General features: G+C 66.2%; 1 protein-coding gene and 1 long non-coding RNA gene across 4 annotated transcripts; both read right to left on the bottom strand.

Annotated features, from left to right (window-relative positions):
* Positions 1 to 637: 637 nt before the first annotated feature.
* LOC141936603 (uncharacterized) lies at positions 638 to 1,602 on the bottom strand. Its single transcript, XR_012626763.1, has 3 exons — positions 1,527 to 1,602; positions 1,285 to 1,307; positions 638 to 722 (listed from the first exon to the last, which is right to left on the bottom strand). It is a non-coding gene; the product is annotated as an uncharacterized LOC141936603 (long non-coding RNA).
* Positions 1,603 to 6,290: 4,688 nt separating this feature from the next.
* Positions 6,291 to 13,916, bottom strand: TESPA1 (thymocyte expressed, positive selection associated 1). Of its 3 annotated transcripts, XM_074853806.1 has the most exons (12): positions 13,847 to 13,916; positions 12,445 to 12,590; positions 10,576 to 10,768; positions 10,431 to 10,473; positions 9,839 to 9,888; positions 9,589 to 9,642; positions 9,244 to 9,280; positions 9,078 to 9,152; positions 8,750 to 8,958; positions 7,470 to 8,491; positions 7,034 to 7,133; positions 6,291 to 6,912 (listed from the first exon to the last, which is right to left on the bottom strand). In XM_074853806.1, the coding sequence occupies exons 3-12, from the start codon at positions 10,739 to 10,741 to the stop codon at positions 6,800 to 6,802; spliced, it is 1,869 nt and encodes a 622-aa protein (XP_074709907.1). In that variant the 5' UTR covers positions 10,742 to 10,768; positions 12,445 to 12,590; positions 13,847 to 13,916; the 3' UTR covers positions 6,291 to 6,799. The 3 variants fall into 3 exon arrangements, with proteins under 3 accessions (XP_074709907.1, XP_074709905.1, XP_074709906.1); XM_074853804.1 differs by lacking the exons at positions 10,431 to 10,473; positions 10,576 to 10,768; positions 12,445 to 12,590; positions 13,847 to 13,916 and having other exon boundaries at positions 9,839 to 10,410; XM_074853805.1 differs by lacking the exons at positions 6,291 to 6,912; positions 10,431 to 10,473; positions 10,576 to 10,768; positions 12,445 to 12,590; positions 13,847 to 13,916 and having other exon boundaries at positions 7,041 to 7,156; positions 9,839 to 10,410.
* Between the last annotated feature and the right edge of the window lie 985 nt (positions 13,917 to 14,901).

Genomic DNA, 14,901 nt, shown 5'->3' with positions numbered 1-14,901 from the left:
CACCCCCTGAGTGATGAGCGGAGGGAAAGGGGTGAAAGCCGGTAGCCCCAAGGAGGACAGAAGGTGCTGGATGAGGCAGTGGTGGGCAGCCTGTCCCCACACACCCCCCCAAAGCCACCCAGTGTCACCTCGTGTCCCAGCCCCACCCACACCCGGAGCGCCAGGACACCCCAGAGCATCATCATCCCTGCACTGGTGGGGACACTGAGCTGGGGACCACCCTGGGCACCCCGAGAGAGGCCCGTGAGGACCAGCCAGAGTGGAAGGGGGTGGGAAGCGCCCCGGGAGCTAACGAACCTCACTAATGAGGGACAGAACGCCTGGCACCCCAACCCTGGGGGGGAATGAGAGTTTGGGGACAGGTTGGGGTCTTGGGGTCTGTCTTTGCAGGGCGGGCGCAGCCGGGCCGAGCGGGTTTATCTGGAGCTGCTGCCTCCGTCTGGCAGCAGGATTGTGCCCTTGGACCAGACCAGCGTGGGGCCAGGTCTCAGCCCCTCACGGCCACGGGTACAGGCAAAGAGCAGGCAGGACAGGACAGGCAGCAGTTAGGGGGTTGCTTTATTGAGAGCTTCGGGCTGGAGCGACGGACGCACGAGGCGTGAGAAGAGTCGCGGGATGAGCTGGGAGACAGGGAGCTGCGCGATGCTCGTGCGGGGATGCTCGGAGGGAGGAGGGGGACGCATCCTGCTCCCCAGGGAGCGTGCTGGCACCTGGGACCAGCCCTAGGAGGGACCCCAAATCGCACCATGGAGGGGGAGCCAGTCCTGGGTCCTCCACTGCCCCCCAAACCTGCTCTGAATCGGCCCTCCCAGCCCAGCGCTGGCTCCAGACGAGCCGCCGTGATGCAGAGGGGTGTGGAGGTCCCTGGGGTGGGGTCAGGGGTGGGTTGGTGCGGTGATGGGGAGGTGTGAGGGGGTGGGGGGGAGATCTGGTGGGGTGTAAGGGAGGTTTGGTGGGGTGTAAGGGAGGTTTGGTGGGATGGAGGGGGGGGTTGGTGGGATGTAAGGGAGGTTTGTGGGGTGTAAGGGAGGTTTGTGGGGTGCAGGGGAGGTTTGGTGGGGTGTAAGGGAGGTTTGTGGGGTGCAGGGGAGGTTTGGGTGCTCAGTTCTCAGGGCAGGAGCAGAGAAGGAGCCGGGCACGGTCCTGGGCAGCCATGGAGGTCAGGGGGGGCTCCCAGTGCCCCCAGGAGAGCATCCCCCCACCCAACCCCCAGCCCTGAGCTGCATCCCTGCCTGGGCCAGCACCCCCCGTGTCCCCAGGCTCCCCGGGAAGGAGGGGACTTACTGTGCCAGCTGCTCGCTGGTCACCTGGAAGAGAGAAAACACCAAAGAGATGAGACCTGGCCCAGTGGCACCATCCCACCCTCCCGGGAGCACCCAGTTGGGCCCCCAGCACCCACCTCACTACGTCCCCCACTGGCATCCAGCGTGAGGGGGTGGGAAGGAGCTGGGGACACCTCTTTGGTGACATCACTCCTGTCCCCACAGAGCCCTCCCGTCCCCCATTGCTCCCCTTTCCCCGCTCACCCGATGATGTTGGAGCTCAAAGCCTTCAACAGTTTGTCCAGCACGTCAACGAGAAGGTTCAGCACCCCCTTTCCAGCCCTCTCAGCTGCTTCAACATCTGCGGGGAGAAACGGGGTTACCCCAGCACCCCGATGTGCCCATCCCCTCCACGGTACCTCCCACCCACCCACCGAAACCGGTGGCCCTGACGCCCGGCACGTCTTGGCCCTTGCGCTGACCCCCCCGGCCCCGAGGGAGCTGCCTCTTGCTGGGGGGTTTGCGGGGAGCTGGGGCTGCTCAGACCCCACGTGCCATGGGGGTGCGACCCACGCGCTTCCCCGCCTGCCGTGGGAGGAAGAGAGGGATGCAGGAACAACCCCACCTTGGGCACAAGAGGAAAAAACCCAAAGATTTGCTCTTCCCCTGAGGGCTCGGGGTCTTTGGGGGGGTCCCAAACCTCGTCCTTGCAACCCAGCCACCAGACCCCCAGGATTCACACGCGGGACCCCGACTCACCGGGGCTTGTGGGGGTCGTCTCATCCAGAGGTTCTGCAGGAGGAAGAGAGACGGCATCACCCTCTTCGGTGGGGTGTCAGGACCCCCCACTGCACCCAGGACACCCCCATTCTGCACCCAACCCCTTGAAAAGATGGCCTGACCCCCCTCCTGCACCCCCCGGGGACCACCCCTGTGCCACCCCACGTCCCCGTGGGGACCTGCCTGACTCCTGGCCAGTAGCCAAGCTGCAAGCGAGCCCGGCCAGCAGCAGGACGACCCAGAGCTTCATCACGGCGGAGGATTTGGGACGACAACCACAGCCAGGAGCACCCCAGGGACGAGCCGGGGCCGGGCCCTGGCCCTTATGAAGGCGACCAGGGATGGGAGGGCTCGGGGCCACACGGGATTTTCCAGGTGTGGGAAGGTGCCTGTGCCCGGGCGCCCGGCCAGGGGTAGGATCAGCCCAGATTAGCCTGGATTAGCCCCACAGCCCCTCCGGGCAGCTCAGCCAGCCCCGCTGCCAGCCCCAAACCAGCCCCAGCCCCGTTCCCAGGGCTCCCGACCCCTCTGTGTGTCGAGCAATTCCCGAGTCCTCAAAGCCCCAACACCTTGTGTAGCTCCGTGGCTCCCACTACATCATCCCAGTACACTCCATAGCACCCCAGCACACTCCACAGCACCCCAGTACACTCCACAGCACCCCAGTATACTCCACAGTCCTCCAGCACACTCCATAGCACCCCAGTACACTCCACAGCACCCCAGTATACTCCACAGTCCTCCAGTACACTCCATAGCACCCCACTACACTCCACAGCACCCCAGTACACTCCACAGTCCCCCAGTACACTCCATAGCACCCCAGTACACTCCACAGCACCCCAGTACACTCCATAGCACCCCAGTACACTCCACAGTCCCCCAGCACACTCCACAGCACCCCAGTACACTCCACAGTCCCCCAGTACACTCGTGTTCACCCCACAAGCCTCCCACACCCTCCCATGCACCCCACGCTCTCCAAGCCGCCCCCCCCCAGCTCACTCCCCAGCTCCTCGGCTGCCGGCCCTGCAGCCACAGACCTTTCTTGCTCATCACGGAGCGGGGTTTTGGCTCCAGCGCTCTTATTTCTCACCACTTGAGAGCTAACGGGCAGCGTAGGGACGCACGGGAGCCGCGGAGGCTTGGCGAGGTGGAGGGACGCACGGGAGCCGCGGAGGCTTGGCGAGGTGGAGGGACACACGACGCCAGCGCAGCCCCGGCCCTGGCAGGGAGCGGGGATGCCCAGGGGGGTGGTGGGGATCCTCACGAAACACGAGGAGACGACGGCTCCGCTCGGGAATTGGGGCAGAGCTGGGCGCGCCGCGGGGCAGCGGGACGGGGACGCTGCGGGAGCATCCTCGTGGGCCAGTCCAGCTCCTTATTTCAGGGATGAGCGGGGCAGAGCACCTCTCTCTGCTTTTGGGGCTGCGGGTTGAGCTCAAGAACATCGTCACTGGTTCAAGGGACTCGCTGAGCCCACGGGGGTTGGTGCTCTGAGGCCAAGGGCGCGGGTTGGAGCACGGGAGGGACCACGAGCTGCCCGAGACGAGCACAAGCCACGGCTCTGCGGTGAGAGCCAAGCTGCCGTCAACTGCAAAAAACCTGGATGAATAATCTCCCCGGCGCTGTTTAGCAAACAAACCCCGTCCGGAGCATACGTGAGGCGGGGAGGGAGGGAGCTGTCACGTCTCTCCAGACACGGAAGGCACAGCCCGGCTTGACAGCCCCGCGTCGGCATCGCGCTGCGGCCAGGGCAGCCGAGCGTGACCCGCCGGCACAGACAGTGCGGCCGGGAGGGATTCATCGCGGGGGGGGTGTGTCAGATCTCTGGGCTGAAAACGCAGGAAAAAGGTTTTAGTGAAAGTTTAGGGGAAGATTTATGGAGGCGCTGGGAGGGCGGGGGGTACCCAGGGATGTGTCCCGGGAGATGTTCTGGGCCCTGGAGGGGGGTGGATGGGTGCTGCTGGGGTGCCGTAGCAAACCCGTACCCAGGACACCGGCCACGCTTGCAGCTCCTGCCTTCTCCCCTGCCCCCCCCAAACAGCTCATGCTCCCCGTGGGAAGATGCTCCCACAGCTCGGCCACATCATTCCTCCAGCCCCTGGGCAAGAAGACGCTCCCAGCTCTCTCTGCATCAGGCTGTGGGTTGTTCATCCTCGAATTTAAATGCTCTCACGATCTCAAGTCTTTTCTTTCCAGTCTAAAACCTGCCAAATCGCATTGTCCCTGCTCAGGTGGGCTCTCAGGCATCGCACGGCCTCTTTGCGACAGCCCGGAGCTCAGAGGAGAGGACACTTAATCCCTTTGCACCCATAAATCACCGTCCCCGGTCCCAGGCAGGGCCTTGGCTGCCTCTCGGCTTCAGAGATGGGGGATAAATCCTCGGTATTTTCCATTTATTTCTCTGCCCAGTGCCTGAGGGAGGATTTGTGCCACACACCCGGCTTCTCTGTTTATTCCCAGTGGGAAGAGGAGGGAGAGCACCCAGCTCTGCCCTGGGGTGGGATTTCAGGCACCCGGATACAGGGTGCGGAGCCAAAACCCCCAGCGGGGGAGCGGGTGGCAGCTGAGATCCTGACTCAGGGAGATAATTCCCAAATCGCCGGCGTGGGGAGGCCGGGGAGCTCGGGTGCTCTCAAGAGTAACTTCATTTCGATGCGGCACCATTCACAAGCTACCGAATCCCACCGGATTCATTCATCGCTGCCCTAAAAACACCCGGCTCCGGTCTCAGAAGCACCGAGGGCTTCAACATTTGCATGAAATGTGATTAAACTGTTGCTCTCTTTTCCCTGGGTTCGGCAGCGAAGCTGGATGAAGATGTCACGCCGTGTCCCCAGCGCCGTCCTCATCGCCAGCTACTTGCTCCCAGTGGTTCCTCCATTCAGCGCACTGGTTTGCAGCCCAGTCCAGTTCCTGCAGGCGCCGTGGGGATGGGGCTGGTCTCGGGGATCCGCAGCGATGGGTAACCTGGCGCTGAGCTCCGGCCGTTCACCCCCAAGGCTTCCTCGGAGACGGAGGAGGGTTGATTTCTCGGATGAGCTGGGGGACCCGGAGGGCACGGGAGGGGGTTGCTGCCCCAGCTTGCAGGAGCATCCAGGTTTGGGGGTCCCCACACAGACCCCGCTGCAGAGACCGGGGGCAGGGGGCGGATAAAGCGCAGCCCTGGGCAGCCTGAACCAGCGTGGAGCTGGTTGGGACCGTCCCCCACCGCGGGACCCACAGCCAGGACGGGCTGCGGGAGCCAGCCTGGGTGCCGGAGGGGCTGGGGGCTAATCCAGGATAATCCCAGTTTTGGCTGCTCTCCACAGGGAAACCCTGGGGTTTGTTTATCCATCAGGACTTTTTTTTTTCCAGTAACTCCAGCGCCGATGCCCCGGGACTGGCGCCATCCTTGCACCCGAGAGCGGAGGGTGGTGGATCACCGCTGTGGTGGGCAACTGGGGTGAGGACCATGAGAGCCCAGGGAGGAGGGGGACCATGGTGGCTCCTTCCTGAGGTCATGGGATGACTTGTCACCTGTCCCCTGGGTAGGTCTGGAGGGGCAGGAGCAGAGCTGGACCCTGAATTTGTGGCTCAGGACCGCTTTGGGGTGAACCCTGTGGGAGGTTGCTGGGGTGCCCAGCCAGCACCCACCACCCCCCACCCTCCAATTCGGGGCCGTGCCCACATGACCTGGGGCAAAAGCCACCAACAACGTTGTGGTGGCAGCGGTGGCAGCGTGGGAGGGATTAAGGAGCTGTCGGTGCAGACCCACCATCGTTATTCAGTTCCTTCAGACACCCAGACCTCGGGGGGAGGAGAACAACGAGCCAGAAAGAAAAGGTGGCAGGAAGATGAAGAACAGGCCTGGAGCCATGAAGTGCCCAGATAAGGAAACAGAAGGAGGCTCAGCAGGGCTGAGAGAAGATGGAGAGGCCAAAAAAGTCCCGAGCAGCACCCGCTGCTCCAGCCCTACCCCCTGGGCTTGCACCCCAGGGGACACATGTGGCCAGGGGGGGCCACCAGGGGTCCCCAGCCCTGCCAGGAGCCCTTGAGCAGGGGTGGGGTGGGACCTGGGCACTGCAGGGGCAGGAACCCCCCAGGCTTGGTGGCAGCTCCCCTGTCCCGGGGGCAGACGGGGAGCTGAGTGGAGCCCCCCAGCGCTTTGCGGAGGGCTCATGCTGGGGGTCTTCACCCCAGAGGGGGTGGGCAGGGCTGGATCCCACCCCCCCCAGCAGCTCCAGGCAGGGTCAGAGCCACCATCATCCCTTTGGGAACTTTATTTCCAGCGTGTTGCTGGCTCTGCCCAGCAAACCCCCGTCCTAGTGTTACAGGCGCTGCAGCACGGGGGGACCGACGGGGGCCAAAGTGCGAGTGATGTCCCCAAAAGCCAGGCACGAGGTGGGGGGGGATGTCCCCGGTGCTGCCCCAGGGCTGGGGGAAACATCCCTGGGGCTGGGGGAAACGTCCTCGGGGCTGCCTCAAGGCTGGGCGAGACATCCCCAGAGGTGCTGCCCGGGCGCAGCCGTGGCCCCCCCTCCGCGCCCTCAGCCCCTTGGGGCAAAAGTCCTGAGTCAAAAGGGTTTTTCGTGCCACACGTGCACCCACACGTGCACCCACACCCACACCCACGTGTACACACAGTGCTCAGCCCTTGGCTGAGGATGGTCCCCGTGTCCGAAACACGGCGGCACGGTACAGCACGGTCCATCCAACACACAGCCGTGGCTCCTGCCAGCCCCGGGGCAAGCCCAGGTCCCTCCTTGGTGGCCTCAAGCCCTCGGGTCGGTGCCGTGGAGCTGGGCCGTGGGCAACTGGCCGGGAACCGGCTCCTCCACGAAGCCGCTGCTGTCCGACTGCCCGCTGCCCGTGTGCAGCATGAGGCCTGGAGCAGGGGGACAGCGCGGGGTGGGGGGACAGGGGGACACACGCTGGCACCAGGCATCCGCTGGGCTGGCAGCCCCGCCACCCCCCCAGAAGGGTGGGGAAACCCCCCCGCAACTTACTTCTGCGGAGCCTGACAGAGGAATGGAGGGAGCGGACGGCTTCCTCGCGGGCAGCGCCATCATCCTCCTCCTCCTCCTCCTCCTCGCTGGGGCTCAGCACCTGCAGGCAGGGTGGGTGAGGAGCTGCATGGGGTGAGCGTGTCGCTGGCTGCGCACACCCGGGTGCGTGTGAGCGAGTGTGCAAGGCTGCTGGTGCCTCCGTGCGAGCCCGCGCAGGCGTGGGGGAGCCCCTGACCCCGGCTCCCCCCTGCGCGAGGTTCCATTTGAAGCTTTAAATCATTCAAACCTTAAAAGCCTGAGCAGGCCCCGGGGACATTTCCCGCTCCAGCTCCCTCCTGCCTGGCTCACCCGGCATCACCCAGCAGCCAAAGGGACCCCCCCGCGCTCCCAGCCCCCCCCACCCCTCTGTGCCCATCACCCGGGCATCGCCCCTCACCTCCTCCAGCTCGAAGGAGTCCACTGGCTCCTGCCAGCTGGGATGTTGGGGTGAGGGACCCTTCCTGGGGGACTGCAGACCATCCAGGGGGCCCCCCCGGCGCCGGCCCCTGCTCCGCCGAGCCCAGTGGCCTCCAGCTCTCGGTGTGTCTGAGGCAGGGGGGTCCCGGAGGTCACCCCGGTGGGACCCTGCCTTCCTCCTCGGGGAGGGCCCCCAGGAGCCAGAGCCAAAGCCGGAGTCCCCCTCGGATCCCAGCCCCTCTGGCTGCTCAGGGGTGACCCACATCCAGCCGGCGTGGGGGGCCGGGGGACCCGGCGTTGGGGACAAGGTGACATTGCTGTCATCTGGCTGGCGCTCCTCCGCACGGAGCCGTCCTGCTCCAAAGGGACACGGAGCATCACCAGCCCCCGCCATGGGGCTGTCACCGCTCCCCTGGCCGTGGGGACAGGACGGCTCCAGGCATCCCCACGCAGCACCCGCTGATGTCCCCGCCAGGGGTGGCCTTGGGGACGGCTCCCGCTCCCCTCCGCAGCACGCCGGGGCATCCTCACCGCTGGGACGGGGACATGCGGGGACACGTGGTGACGGCAGCTCTGGGGGACACTCCTCCGCTCCCTGCCAGTGCTTCGCTGTCCCCGTGTCCCTTCCCCAGCCCTCGAGGACATCGGTGGGGTCAAACCGAAATCTGTCCTCCCGTGCCCGCTCCAGCACCTCCTGCACCACCTTCCCCAGGGCGCTGGGCTGGCTGGGGGGCTCGGGGGACACCTGGCTGGTGGCCCGGGGGCTGTCCTCGCCCCGTGGGGACGTGTAGAGGCACATGGTGGCCACGGCTTTCTTCAGGCGCTCCACGGGTGAGAGGACAGCGGGCTGGGGGGGGGCGACGCGGATTTCGGGGACGTGGGGACAAGCCCAGGTGAGGTGGGAGGGGGAGATGCGCTGCACGGGCGTCCGCGAGACGTAGGAGTAGAGGCAGAAGAAAGCGTCGGCCGTGGCAGCCAGAGCCTGGACCTGCTGGAAGCGACCTGAGGAGCCAGGAGGAGATGGGGGGGATCAGGGGGGGGCCTGTGGGGTGAGGGATGCTGGGACATGGGGCAGGGAGCTGGAGCAGGGGGGGGCCTCGGAGTGTTCCCCCAGCTCACAAGTGGGGAAACTGAGGCGCAGGAGCATCTTTCCCACCACCCCAAAGGAGCAAAACCCAGCACGGTGGATCCCACCCCACATCTCGGTGTGTCCCCGGGCTGGGGGGGGGGGGGGGGTTGGGGGACCCGCGTGTCACCCACTGGCCAGCATCAGGCAGGGATCCTCCATCTCCATGCGCCGCACTTGGGCCTTGAGGAAGAGCTGGAAGTCGATGCCCCTGGCGCGGGAAGGCGCCGAGAAGAAGCGCGCGGGGACACGGGCCACGGCCCCCGGCTCGCTCTGCACGAAGCCCAGGTTGTAGAGGATCTCCTCAGCGTCCTCCTGCCACCACTCCAGGACCTCGGAGATGCTGCGGGGTGGGGGGCAGCCCCGGATCAGCCCCACGGGGACCCATGTCACGAGGGGGTGACCCCAGAAACCCCCCCCGCCCCTCAGAGAAACCCACCCCCACCCCCCCCCAGCTCCTACCTGGAACTGGTCTTGGTGGTGAGGCTGGAGGGGGCACTGGAGGCCATGCTGTGCCCCAGGCTGAGGCGCTTGTCCCTGCGGCGGGGGGGGACAACAGGGCTGAGCAAAGGGGTTGTTGTGAACCCCCAACCCCCCCGCCAGCCTCCCCCAGGACCCCAAGCCTCACCTGCCCGTGGCTTTGTCGCTCCCCACTAGCAGAAGGGCTGGGAAAAGGGAGCAGAGAAGTGACAGGGAGTGAAACGGGGCGTTTTGGGGACAGGTCCCACGCTCGTCACACTGGGAGATGTCCCCAGAGGTCACAGTCTGGTGTCTGGGGGGGGACACAGAGCTTGGGGACAACCCAGCCCCACCAAAACCCTCCTGGAGGAAAAGCTACTGATGGTGACTGTCCCTCTGGGGGTGCTCCTGCCTGTCCCCAGCCCCCCCTGCCTCCACCAGGGTGGCTCTGCCCGTGGGGTGACAGTGACATGGCAGAGGGTGACACCCCAGCGCACCCGGGGGTGGCCGGTACCTTCAGCTCCCAGGGTCAGGTCGTCCTCGAAGCTGGTCCCGTTGCTCCCACAGGCTGCGAGAGAGCAAAACCTTGCGAGGCGCGGGGACACCCGGAGCTGGGGACGGGTCTCGAGGTCCCCAAAGACCTCCCTGCCCATCGCCCCCCATCTCTCGCACAGCCCGTGGGGTGGGGGGGGGGGGATTTGGGGACACACAGGGAGCCCCAACCTCAGCACCCCGGGGCACCCCCGGGGGTAAAGCCGACGTACCGTAGGGGCCCGGCAAACCCAGCTCCTCTGGCGGGGCCTCCACCGACGACCTGCAAAACCCCGGTGACGTCCCCCCCTGTCCCCATCCCGGGAGGCCGGAGGTGGGACGGGTGACCTGAGCGTGGCAGGACGGGCGGTGGGGACGGGGACGGGGACGGGGACGATGGGGCGCAGGGTGCGAGCGAGGAGACAGGGGATGCTCAAGAGCGGGGGGGTGTCCCCTCACAGACCCCCAATCCCAGGGACCCCAGACCCCTGGAAAACCCCCCCAGCACAATGCAGAGGGACGATGCCACCACCCTGCTGTCACAGCCCAGCCGGGGGTTTCCTGGAGGCACCCGTGTGACACCGGGACTGTCACCTGTCCCCAGCGTGTGGCAGAGCCGTGAGTCACGTGTGTTTCCTGCGTGGGGGCGAGCAGGGAGTGGGGAGGACGCGGTGGGGGGGGGACACATACACATGCCATCATCCCGCCATCCCCCACGACTTCCAGGCAGGGCCAAGCGTGAGCATCGTCCCACCACCCTCGGTGACACCGAAATCCCCGTGGGAATGGCGTGGGAATGCCCCCCCCGCCCCTCCCGTGGCTCACCCACACTCCCGCAGCCACGTCTCTATCTTGCTGGAGGGGCTTCCTAGAATGGGGAAGGGGGGGGGGGGGAGAGAAACACCCATGAGATGACCCAGCACTTGGGGACCCCCATGCCACGTGCACCCCTGGGGTTCCCCCCCCCGACCTTCAAGGAAGACGTCGTCTAGGTGGGTTGGCTGCAGCTCGGGGCCGTCGTGCATGGCGGTGGCCACCTCCTCCTCCACCACGGTGGTCCGCCAGCAGCGGCTCTGCCGGGCCCACGCGCGTCGCTTCTGCCACCAGGAAGGGCTGAGCACGGACGCGCCCTCCATGGCGCCGGGGGGGGGCCGGGGGTCTCCCTGCAGGGACAAGAAGAGCTGGGAAGATGCTGGGGGGGGGTCTCCTTCACCTCCTACCCATGGGGTGCTCCATGGGGGTTGGGGGTGGGCTCTGGGTGGCCCATGGGTGCTCTGTCCGTGCCTGGGTGTTGGTGATGGGCACCCGCTGCTCCGGGGAGGGGGGGGGGGGGGGGACGGACAAAGTTGGAGCTGCCGGAGGGAACGGAAGAGCTGCCGGGGCTGAGATAAGGCACCGGAGCTGAACCACCGCTGGGCACGCGCCGGGGCGGACGATTTCCAGAGCCTGGGTCTGGGGAACGGGCTCCTCTGTCCCCCCCCACCCATAGGGACGTGATTCCCCATCCCCTCCCCATCCTACAGCCCCCGAGCAAAGGGGGTGACCGTGTCCCCCCAGGGAGTCCCCTCTTCCCGCAGGACCCAAAGGATTCCGGGCTCCCCCGGCTCCCACAGAGGCCACCGGGTCCCTCGTCCTCTGCCCTCCCCAGCACAGGTCCTGGCTGGGGACAAGGACCCCCCCAGCCTGGGCAGACCCCCCGCAGCCACAGGGGACGGGGTTCTGGAGCCGTTCGCCTGCTCCAGCCACAGGGCCTGGGTGGGAGCATCCCAGTCACCCCAGCACCTCACCCCAGTCCAACCATCACCCCAGCACCTCATCCCAGTCCGGCTGTCACCCCCAGCACCTCATCCCAGTCCAGCCGTCACCCCCAGCACCTCATCCCAGTCCAGCTGTCACCCCCAGCACCTCATCCCAGTCTGGCTGTCACCCCCAGCACGTCATCCCAGTCCAACCATCACCCCCAGCACCTCATCCCAGTCCGACTGTCACACCCAGCACCTCATCCCAGTCCAACCGTCACCCCCAGCACGTCATCCCAGTCCAGCTGTCACCCCCAGCACGTCATCCCAGTTCAGCCGTCACCCCCAGCACCAGCAGGAAGGGAAACACTTTGCAGGGCCACCACGGTGCCACCCCCCACGCCCAGGGCTGTCGCGGTTCATCCCCCGCCCCCCGCAGCCACGCCGAAAGTCCCCAAGGCACCATTTCCCCATTTCGCCCCTTGCTGGGTGCGGGATGGGTGAAGCCCTGGCAGCACCCGCCTGGGCCACCCCGCACCCGCGTGATGCTCAGGGCTGGGACGTCACCTCCGGACACGGGGCTGGGGGGGCTGGGGGGCGCTCAGGGAGCAGCGGCCTCGTAGCCGAGCTCTTCCTCGAGGCCTCATCCAGCCCACCCAGGGCACGTGGCCGGGCGCTGGCCCCAGCGCGGCCCCTCGGGAGATGCTGTGACCACCCTGGGTGAGCGGTAACAGCCCCCGGCCCCCCCCGGGGCTGAGCCCAGCGAGGAGCTGCAGCACAGGGGACCATGGAGGGGGGGACCAAGCCGTATGCCCGAGCACCCTGTCCCCTGCCACCCCCAGCCCCCTCATCCCCCCTGGTCCCCACTCCGTCCCCATCCCTTTGCTCCCACAAAAGTTTCCCACTCGCTCCAGGAATCATCTCTCCCGGCTGCCCAAAGCCCCCATCACCCCCAAACCCGCGTCCATCCACCTCCTGCTCTTCCGCCCTCCATCCCCGCAGCCCCCACGTCCGTCCTCCCCCCCCCATCTTTTCCCCTTCAACCCCTCGTGGGGTAGAACCACCCCCCCAAATCCCTCCGGCGTGGCTCCGGCACTCACCGGTGCGGGGGTGGGGGGCAGCGGGGCCACCCCGCCGAGCGCTGCCTATCTCCGGCGAGGGGCCATCAGCCGTGGCGTCCCGCCGCCCCACCGCCGCGCCCGGCCCCCGGCGGCATCTGTCGTCAGCGGGGAGGGAGGAAACTCATCTGTTTTGAAGAGGAAATTAAAAAAATCAACAGCGAAAACCTCAAACGTTGACCCACATCCGCTACCACAACGGGAAAAACTTAATGAGCTGCCGACGTGGGCGAGGGTGGCTAATAATAGCCCGGGTGCCAATCAAGCCACCCAGGTTGCCCTTGGTGAGAGGGCACCCACCTTCTGGAGGGGTCCCCCGCACCCGGGGTGGCTGCGACACTCTGATGGGGGGTCCTGAGGCCCTGAGGTCTCTCTGGGTCCCCAAACAGCAACGGGGGTGTGAGGATGAGGATGAGGGTGAGGAAGAGGATGAGGATGAGGAAGAGGATGAGGGTGAGGGTGAGGAAGAGGATGAGGATGAGGATGAGGATGAGGATGAGGATGAGGAAGAGGATGAGGATGAGAGTGAGGATGAGGGTGAGGGTGAGGATGAGGAAGAGGGTGAGGGTGAGAATGAGGAAGAGGATGAGGATGAGGGTGAGGAAGAGGATGAGGATGAGGGTGAGGAAGAGGATGAGGATGAGGGTGAGGGTGAGGATGAGGATGAGGAAGAGGATGAGGGTGAGGGTGAGAATGAGGATGAGGGTGAGGGTGAGGATGAGGATGAGGAAGAGGATGAGGGTGAGGATGAGGATGAGGATGAGGATGAGGATGAGGATGAGGGTGAGGATGAGGATGAGGGTGAGGATGAGGATGAGGATGAGGGTGAGGATGAGGATGAGGATGAGGATGAGGGTGAGGGTGAGGATGAGGAAGAGGATGAGGATGAGGGTGAGGAAGAGGATGAGGAAGAGGATGAGGATGAGGATGAGGATGAGGATGAGGATGAGGGTGAGGATGAGGATGAGGATGAGGGTGAGGAAGAGGATGAGGAAGAGGATGAGGATGAGGATGAGGATGAGGAAGAGGATGAGGATGAGCGCCCGGCTCCCTCCCAGCCGAGCACCCCCAGGGCCAAGCTGCTGATGCCACCGCACCGATGAGGCAGCGCTGGACGGGCGCGTGGCACACGTGGCTTATCACCCACTGGCCGGGCAAGCCCAGCGCACCCCGCTAAGGACACCCAAAGCAGCTCAGCCTGGGGTGACAAGGGGACAAGCCACGCTGGGGTGGTTCTTGGGGTGACGGGTGACACCACCCCAGGCTCGAAGGGTGGCAGCTCTTTGCCAAGCTGGGTCGGCACCTCCAATCCCACCCCCCCGGCATCTCCCGGTGACCAGGACGTTCCCACCGAGGACATTCCCGCCGCGGGGACAGCACCTACCTCCAGCGGGGACCCGGCGGCCGCTCCCTCGTCCCTCATCTGCCCCTCGGGAGCCGCGTTTCGGCGCTGAGGGCAGCCGGGAGCCCGGGCGCTGCCCCCTTGGGAGTCACGATCCCGTCAAAAAAGGCAAAGAAGCTCCCGGGAACGGGGCTGCCCCGGGACGGGTATTTTTAGCCCGGGAGTGTTTGCGGATAAAGCCCTGAATTAACCGTTCCTGTAGCCTGCGCGGGGCGCCCGGGGTGTGTCCCCCCCCCCCCGATTCCGGACACCCCCTGCGAGGGTCGGGGCGCGTCCCCCCGCTCGGCATCGTCCCTCGTCCGGCTCCGGGGTGGGAGCGAGAAACGGCCTCGTTGTACCCACAAGGACCCCGGGGGGGGGGTCATGGACCCCAAAGGCCAGAAGCCACCTCGTTTAATAGCCAAGGGGGGGCACCAGGGTCTGATGATCGATATTTCTGGTGCTGATGGCAGCCGAGGTGCGGGGGGGGGGGGTCCCACTTTAATCTGGAGCACGTTGCCCCCCCGTTTTTCCCATCCTCCAGCCCACTCCCATCCCACCCGGCGTCACCGCGCAGGAGCCGGCCTGTGGTCTGTCCTCCCCCCCCCACCCCAAAAACGCCTCCGCTGGGCGCCTGCACAGCCCCAAAGTTATTTTAACCCCCCCACCGCCCCCCCCCCCAAGCCCCTTTTTTGCCCCCGCCGCCGGATCGAAGGCCGGATCGAAGCCGGGAAGGGTTTTCCCGTGAAAATCCATCGAGGAGCAAAATGGCGAAGGGCAGAGGGTGGGGGGTAGCGATGGGGACCCCCCCTCCTCGCTCACCAGCCGGGGGGGGGCTGTGGGGAGGAGGGGGACCCCCACCCAGGGGGTGGAGGAGGGGGTTGGCAGCATCCCTGCAGGGAGAGACCCAGGACCGGGGAACAGAGACAGCCCATGATCCGGGGGGGGGGTCACGGAAGAAGTTGGAGGTCGGGGGGGGCCGCTGGGGGGGGGGGTGTGGAGTGGGGGGGGTCAACACGGCGGCACAAAGCGGCTCTTCAGCGAGTGCTTTTTGCATC

This window comes from Strix uralensis, chromosome 33, assembly GCF_047716275.1.
Source record: "Strix uralensis isolate ZFMK-TIS-50842 chromosome 33, bStrUra1, whole genome shotgun sequence".
Taxonomy (NCBI): Eukaryota; Metazoa; Chordata; class Aves; order Strigiformes; family Strigidae; genus Strix; species Strix uralensis.
This window is presented reverse-complemented; position numbering and strand designations above follow the sequence as displayed.